Source organism: Argentina anserina, chromosome 7 (genome assembly GCF_933775445.1).
Source record: "Argentina anserina chromosome 7, drPotAnse1.1, whole genome shotgun sequence".
Classification (NCBI taxonomy): domain Eukaryota; kingdom Viridiplantae; phylum Streptophyta; class Magnoliopsida; order Rosales; family Rosaceae; genus Argentina; species Argentina anserina.
In genome coordinates this window covers 19,030,179-19,038,747 of record NC_065878.1, presented here as the reverse complement: position 1 = coordinate 19,038,747, position 8,569 = coordinate 19,030,179, and the positions used below count along the sequence as shown (strand labels likewise).

The following is an 8,569-nucleotide window of genomic DNA, read 5'->3' as shown; positions in this document are numbered from 1 at the left end:
CAGGATGCTTCCCGGTTCTAACTAACCGACCATCCAATACCAAAAGCATGAACTAGTTTTGTTTTGCTCTATAAGACCATTCATGAAAAGCATGACTTTGGTTTTTTTTTTTTTTTTTAGATTACAGAAAGCATGACTTTGGTTGGTTTGGTAATTTTAGGTGAATTGCCATCATCAACTCACAGCGTGCCAAATGTCCTCGTCTTCTTCAAAGTAGTCGAACGACAATGAAATATACTGCTTCTGAGCGCGTGGTCCCCCGTTTGGCGCCCCCCGCGCTTTCGCATCAAATCATTTTCAATTTCTTGCTTCTTTCTTCTTGTTTTTTTCTTTTCTCTTTTCCTTTCTTTCTTTATTTATGTTGTTATTCTTTTCAGAATAGAACAACCTTCGTACTAAAAAAAACTATTAGATTTCAGCAAATTTTTATTGTTTAGATAACTTGTCATTTATATGTCAATTATTACACATCGTGAGTGAAAAATCTATTTTGAGAGAGCGTGTTGAAATAACGACCACGTCATGTCACACAAACGTGTGATTCATTTATAAAAAAATAAACACCAATATCTGAAAAATCCTTATCTTGATTTCCATTACTTCATATGTACTACCCGACAACCCCACGGATCAATCTACTATATAAGTTTAATAAATGGAGGTAATATTTTCATTGCTTCATTTTTAATTAATACAATATAACCGCGTTTGGTGTTTCATGGCTCACGTCATCTCCATTGAGCCAAAAAATTTCAATTCAAGTGGATTGTGACTTGGTCCCAAGTACAATATAAATCTAGTTATTATTGCTGTCACGGTATTCCCATTCTACCCATAGTTGGGAAACTGAATTGTCAAGGTCACGTTTTGGTTGCACTTCAATATTTAGTCATTTCGCCACAAAAATTAGGTGTAATCTGGTTGGGTACAGCACCTTTATAATTTCGTTATTTCCTTTTAAAATGAGATAATTCTTGACAGTAATTTAAAAAAAAAAAACCCAAAACGACTTAAGTTTGAATTCAAAGAGACGAATCCAGCACCAGCCTCAATTACCGTCCAAATACAATCTCACCTCCCCTTATCCACTGTTGCTGCGTAAACGAGGATTTCGTGGTCCTTAAGTAATCCGGCGAGGCTAGTTCCGTCATTCCACCCAGTTCCCCGGGACTTCTTTATATATGAAGCCTCTCTCCCATGCAACGAAAGCCACCGTCGTTTTGGTTTCTCCATCTTCTCCCTTCTTCAATTGATCAGACCGGAGTTGTTAAGCTTCATTTTCGTCTCCGAAAACTTCAAAACTAACGAATTTAAAAACAAAAACAAAACAAAAAAACACGCAGTTTTTGTTCTCGTAATTCTTGCAATTCCTTTCTGAATTTCGTGTCGTTTTTTTATTTTTCGCTTAATTTTTTCGGTTGAGAAATTGGGAGCTGAATTTGAGGAGGAAGCTTTCGGGTCTTTGACAAGATGAACCGGAGTTGGGTTCTCTGACGGTTATAGAATCCGGAGGAGGAAAGAAGGAGCGAAACGACGCCGTGTTGGGGAAGAGAGAGAGAGAGAGAGAATGGATTGCCGTGTTATGATGGCCGGCGGTGACGTTTGGATGAGAGGTCAGATCGGAGGGGCTTTGAGCCACGAGAGCGAGCACGACCTGGCTTTGATGGTCAGCGATTTCTTGGAGAACGGCAGCGCCGGCGGGGAGTCGTGGTGTAGCTCCGATAGCGACTCCGCTCATTTCTCCGATCTTGCTCACCTCGCCGATAAGATTAAGGTGCGATTATCTTTGAGTTTTTTCGTTGAATTTTACGAATTTAATGATTGGTTTTGTTTTAGTAGAGTTTGAATTAGAGCTCGAAAATTTCCTAAATAGCTAGGTTTTGGTTTTAATGTTATGAAATTGAATTCGCTTTGTGGATTAATGCTGAATTGGAGTGAAATTTCGATCAATTTTCTGCAATGTGAACTTAGTTAGGAGCTGAATTTTGCGCTTTCGATGTCGAATTGGGATATTTGAATGAGTTTATGTTAGTTGTAAGAGTCTGTAAATTGAATTTAGTCCGAAGCGAAATTTCGAGTTGAATTGCGATACTCAGGATCAGTTTATGTTCTTTAAAGATTCTGCAATTTCAGTGCAGTCAGGAAACTGAGTTTAGCTTTTCGGATTGAAATTTGAGGAAGTTCATGTGTTCGAGTTGTTCATATGTGCATAGTTTTGATGGTGGTCTTTGTGTTGTGTAACAGTATTACAAGTGCTCGGTGGCTCAGTACGAAAATGATTTGGCATCAGTGGTTCATTCTCTTATACTATCCATCAGTGAAAACAATCTTGATGTTGTCAAGCCGGGTCCGTGCAATGCCAGCTGCCTCAAGTCAACTTTGGTAAAGCTTCTCAGGCGGTCTGGTTACGATGCGGCTGTGTGTTCGGCTAGATGGCAGGGCAGTGGAAAGGTTCCTGGAGGTATGCCTTTCTTCACTTTCGCCAAATGTTTATCATAGAAGCAGGGTTGTCCTTTCCTACTCGGTGTTATTATCTGTTGGTTATAGTCATTCATGATCCCTCAAGATATATTCTGCAATTATTAGTTTCCATGTACGCCCCCCCCCCCCCCCCCCCCCCGACCATTTCAATTGTTTCAAGCAATTGAAAATAGGTGGAGGAATGGCTTCTATGATAGTGTCCTGTGCTCAATTTAACTGAGTGATAATGTGTTATAGATTTTCTGATTTTATTGAGGACTGTGAAATTCAATTTCAGTCATTCTGACTTTAATGTTTTGTATCATCCCAGGGGATCATGAATATATAGATGTGGTCTACCACAGTGATACAGAGAACTCTGAACGTCTCATCATTGACATTGATTTTCGAAGCCACTTTGAAATAGCTAGAGCTGTTCAATCATACGACAGGATATTGAATTCACTACCAGTTGTTTATGTGGGCTCCTTGACAAGGTTGAAACAGTTCCTTCAAGTCATGGTTGATGCAGCTAGATGTTCCCTCAAGCAAAACTCGATGCCTCTTCCTCCATGGAGATCACTTGCTTATTTGCAAGCAAAATGGCAGTCACCTTATCAGAGACAGTTCAATCTAGATGAACACGATGGCAATAGTGTCTTCTCTTTTGGCCACAAGCAATGCAGTGGACATTTGAATATGCTGCAGTCCCTGCTTCGGTCTGAAATAGAAGCAGATAGACTGTTGAAGCCCAAAAGCAATGATAATATCAGGAGACACAAGCCTTTGAGGAGTTATTCTTTGTTCCGGAATCCTTGAGATGTATAGATTTTTGGAGTTTGAGATGAGAGAGAATTGTACTGCGGCTTTTCAGAATTTCTTTTTTTCCCCTATGACATCGAATAAGTGAGAACCAGAATGAAGGGCAGAGGTTCACATCACCAACACGAAATAGCAATAACCTGAGGCATATACTATACTGGAAACATTTTCATTATTTTGTTTCTGCTGGGGAGTCTTACAATATTCTTTTCACCTACAGTGCACAACCATCAAGCAATCCAATCTGGTTCTGGAATCACTGCAGGTTCAGTCCAGCACATCGCCGAATTGGTACTTGGTTGACTATGGTGCACCAGTTTTGTTTTTGTTCTTTGTGATCTTCTTGAAATGTATCCCTTGTCCTTATTTTTGTCGGCCAAGGAATTTTAGTCATTGTAATCTTTTCGTTTTCCTTTCTGTACCATTGTTGAGTTTCCGTTCTCCCCAGTCAGAATGTTTTCTTGGAGTATAAATTTTTCTTTCACCCAAATAAATACAATAAAGCTTGAGAGATATGCTACTGTTTCTGTATCCATTACTTTTCCCATTTTGTTACAGACGCAAGAAGATGCATTTCATATTTCTGGAAAATCAGTAAATTAATGTTCACATGGATTAACAATATGGTAGTATGGTACTGCAGAAGTTATCGGCCTGACAGGCCTGTATATTGTTTCTGTTATAAGTTCAGTATCCAAGCTCCAAACTCCAAAGGTCGATATGGGCCAAGGAGAATCAATGTGGGGGTTGGAGATATCACAAGTCCATATTGGAGGGTGGTGAGATATTTTTTAAGCTATGATTTGGAGTGTGGTGAGCTATACTTGCCAACAAGGTAATTGCATATAGTTTTAGGACTCTTGAAATAGTTGTTTCCGATTCAGTTGCACTAAGAGTACACGTTAGGAAATTGAGCATCAGACCATGTGAGTTAACGAGTGTTTGCATAAAATGGGTCTCACCTTACATTGTCAATTTAGATGAAATTTTATATAGACGATCTTAAATAACATACATAAATATTGATTCACTTATGGTGAAAAAAATTAACTGAAAACTGTGACGACTATATATATATATATATATATATATATATATATATATATATATAACTGCGCAGGATGAACGCATAAAGGAGAGGATCCACCTCCCTGCAGACTCGTAATTAAAAAAAAACATCATGAAAACAATGGCCACCACCAAGCTCGTCTACTCCCTTCTCTTTCTTCTCCAATTGGCCTCCACAATTAGAGCCGCCGACTTCTGCATAGCGAAACCAGGCGTTACCGATCAAACTTTGCAAGCAAACATAAACTATGCGTGCGCCCAACAAGGTGTAGATTGTTCGCCAATTCTACCAGGTGGTTCTTGCTTTACCAGCGATCTCAGCACTAACGTCTCCTACGCTATGACTACTTACTTCAATGCCTTCCGCTCAACGGGTGCTACTTGTGATTTCACTCAATCGGCACAGCTCACCTCCGCCGATCGAAGTGCGTTATATGATTTCATTCGTCTATTTAATTTCTCGTAATTTTCTTATGTCGGAGCTAGCTGAGAGGATATAAGGGACGTACACGCAAGTGAAGGCCTGACCACATTCAGGGTTCTTTCGCCTGTTCTTTTCTTAGGTAATGGCTCGTGCAAATTTGGCCAATCAGGGCCTGCTTCGAATCCATCGGCTACTGGAACAGGTTCACCTAATACACCTGGTTGCCGAGGCAATAAGTGGTGCATAGCCAAGCAACAGGCTAGCCAACAAGACTTGCAAGTAAACATAAACTGGGTGTGCACTAATCAGGGCGTGGACTGCGGCCCCATTCAGCCGGATGGTGCTTGCTTTGACGACGATATCCGGGCTCGGGCGTCCTACGCCATGAATTCTTACTATCTGATCAAGGGACAAGGGTCGTAACAATTTCAAGTTTTCAACTGCGATTTCTCTGGAACCGGACTCATCACCATCAGCAACCCAAGTACGTACGTCAATATACATTATATACATAGTTTGATCACTCTTTTCCCTTTGGCGCTCAACTGCAGTTTCTATATATAATAAAACTTGCTTTCGTTCTTCCATTATTCAGGTCACGGCAAATGCAACTATATCGAGGTACAATCATGCATGCAGTTTCTCGACATGAATTTTGTTGCAATAAAAAAATGGATGGTTTAGAGCATGAATGAGATTTAATGCACAATAAGAACACTGTTTTTGAATGATGCCCTACAAGTAAAACTTTCAAATTAATTTTTCTGATTTAGGCTGGTGGCCAAGGACCATCTGGACCAACATCAACCCAACCAAGCAAACCCGATCAAAAACCACCAAGGAGACAGTGGTGCGTACGTACCAAAACCAGGGGTATCGGACGCAGTTTTGCAGCAAAACATAAACTGGTTGTGCGGCACCAGTAAGGTGCATTGTAACGACGTATCGGTTGGTGCTAAATGCTGTGCTAAAACAGTCCTGCCTAAAGCAACCTACCTCATGGATGTTTACTACAAGAAGTACGGCCGCCACGATTACGACTGTGACTTCAACGGAAGCGCCCAATTAACCAACATCAACCCAAGTATGTTGAGATCTTTACTCCCTTTGAATTCCTTTTTCTTTTTTTCGTTTGCATTGAAAAATACTAGCTAGTTCCTCTTTTGCCTTCAAATCTGATAACTTCGACGTTCTTCACCTATTTCTTTTTCAGGCTGGGGTGAGTGCATTTACGAGCCTTGAAATTAGAAGGAGAGGCAAACAACGAGCTAGGATGTAGGGGTGGGCACGGGACGGGGCTCATCCCACGTCCCATCCCACACGTCTCATCCCACTCTTTTGAATCGGGACGGGACGAGACAACTCTTACCTTCTTATGAAGTTAAATAAAAACTTATATTTTACTTTTTCATTAATGAAGTAACATTCAATAATGAAATTTTAACCAAAAAATACATATTATGTTCAAAATATTATAATTTACAATTATTATTTGAGTTGAAATAACTTTAGAGTTATGAAGAACATAAATTAGTTTCATTTTGATACAAATATATAAGAATTTTTAAGTTTTCATTAAAGGTGGGACGAGACGGGATGAAGCGGGATATAAATTATTCATTCTACGTCCCATCCCACTATTATGAAACGGGACGGGACGAACGTTTTTAGACCTTCGTCCCGTCCCGTCCCGTCCCTATGAATTTCGGGTCGGGATCGGGACGAGATCATGATTTCCGTTTTTTATGCCCACCCTTATTAGGATGTATTGAGCATGATTTTCCTCTTTTCCTCTGCATTGTATATATATAGTAAATTGGCATAAGATAGGCTCTATTAATGTGAGCAATGTCTTGATGTAGTATTTTAACAAAGAGGAAAACTGAACATACTGTAATTTGGTATTTTTTTCATAGTCTACTAGATACATACATAAATGGAGCTTCTATTCATACCTCAAAAAATGGTATTTGGACCTCCTTACTTAATAAACCTCTATTTCACTTTTACAAATGCTCAAAATTCTATTTAGACCTCCTCAGTTTTCCGAAAATGCCCATAATCCAATCAAATGACTATCCATTAATTTCTTTCCGATTCTAATATTCAATTATTATAGACAACTCGAAAAATTCTTAATAATTACACAATCCATCTCAAATTTGTTTTCACTTTCACTCCTAAATTTATAATTAATAATGTTGTTGTTTTTTTATTCATTGATTTGCAACTCACCAAATATTAAAATCAACGTGAAAAATTCAAACATCAATTCAAACACCAATCGAACAATTGTTTATCTCATATCCTAAACGAAGTTCATCAAAACTCATATAGCTTTTTAATTGATATATGAAAATTGATAATATTATTTGTTGTAATTTTTTAACAATAAAAAAGTAATTAAATAAGTCATCTTATTCCAATTTCCAAATAAAAAGTTTTCTTGTAATAAATAAAGAATTGAAAAAAAAATCATTTATATTTATATTTTCTCCTGCAAAATAGGTATGTTTAGAATTCTTTTTTTTCTTCCTTTTTGTTCACTCTTATATATTCTTTTGGTAATTTCATTTATTTGAAAAAGTCAATACTAACTTGGCAAAAGAGGGAAGTCTAAATGTTGTTTTAAGAGGTATGAATAGAAGCTCCATATGTAAAATTTGCTGACATGCATGCATGTTAGCTATCTTGATTATTTCATATGTAGCTCATTTTAAAGAAAAGGTTGACCTTCTCTAAAAAAAAAATTAAAGAGAAAAAGTTGACCTTGTAGTTTGCCACGCAATACTATTGATCAATATAATTTCCGAAAATTCTTCTCTTCACCCTGTGAAGGTTCACTTGTCCTACGTGGCAAAATTACAGCCACTTCTTTCAGTCAATTTTTGATATGATGTTAGTCAATATATTTCCGTCACCGTTTTTTTAATACAAGTGGAATGTAAAAAAAAACACACACAACGTGGGTAATTTGCAAGTGAAAACAAAGAAAGTTGCATCTTTTTGTTGTGAACTGTTTTCCTCTACAGTAGACCAAGATGTGATGCCAGACTGAGACAGAGGCAGAGCCCCATATCAACGACGACGAACTGATGGCTTGGATCGGGAGGACAAAGTCGAAGACCACCGCTGTCTTGATCTCGGTGGTGAGGAGGAGGAAGGTGGCAACGAATCCCATCGATTAGAGAGGGGGATTTGAGGAAATGAGGTTGGATTATGAATTGGATTTTTTGGTGAGGCTGTGTAGTAGAAGGAGGTTGGGATCTTTGAGGCCATGGTGATTGGAGAGCTTGAGGTTCTTCACTTCTTCCATAAATTGATTGCCTTAGTTTGGATTTCTAGGTGAGAACTGAGAAGAGTACTCAAAAGCAATATAAAAATTGGAGGACCAAGAAAGAAAGGGATTCTCTTATGAACTAGTGAACTACAATATAAAAATTGGATTAAATCTTGGATCATTTGAATCTTAAAATTATTTTAAATTAATAAAAATTTAGAGAATTGGACACATGTAAGAGCTCTGCTTGTGCCACGTATAATACTTGAAATTTATGATAATTTTCAAGAAATACCATAACCTTCTGAAAATTTTAATAAATAACTTGGGTTTTTAAAAAAGTCTCAAAAATTAGTATGTTTGTAAGGGTGATGCTCTCTATCTACTTGTGTTAAAATTTAAAAATATTTATAACCGCGTGATACAGTTGCTCTTAAGGAGATATTAAGATGTATAAGGTTAACAAAGTGGATCGACACCCAAATAATATCAAAAATATGTGAATTTTTTATCAT

At 37.9% G+C, this 8,569-nt stretch overlaps 1 protein-coding gene across 1 annotated transcript; it reads left to right on the top strand.

Moving 5' to 3' along the window:
• Nucleotides 1-1,200: 1,200 nt before the first annotated feature.
• Nucleotides 1,201-3,795, top strand: LOC126802881 (uncharacterized). The gene is made up of 3 exons (XM_050530589.1): nucleotides 1,201-1,774; nucleotides 2,245-2,461; nucleotides 2,792-3,795. The coding sequence occupies exons 1-3, from the start codon at nucleotides 1,568-1,570 to the stop codon at nucleotides 3,277-3,279; spliced, it is 912 nt and encodes a 303-aa protein (XP_050386546.1). The 5' UTR covers nucleotides 1,201-1,567; the 3' UTR covers nucleotides 3,280-3,795.
• Nucleotides 3,796-8,569: the final 4,774 nt, after the last annotated feature.

Bases quoted from the DNA above. Each gene is read 5' to 3' on its own strand.
- LOC126802881 (XM_050530589.1), top strand. From the start codon at position 1,568: ATGGATTGCCGTGTTATGATGGCCGGCGGTGACGTTTGGATGAGAGGT. The intron at 1,775-2,244 runs GTGCGATTATCT...GTTGTGTAACAG, and splicing joins ACCTCGCCGATAAGATTAAG to TATTACAAGTGCTCGGTGGC. The intron at 2,462-2,791 runs GTATGCCTTTCT...GTATCATCCCAG, and splicing joins CAGTGGAAAGGTTCCTGGAG to GGGATCATGAATATATAGAT.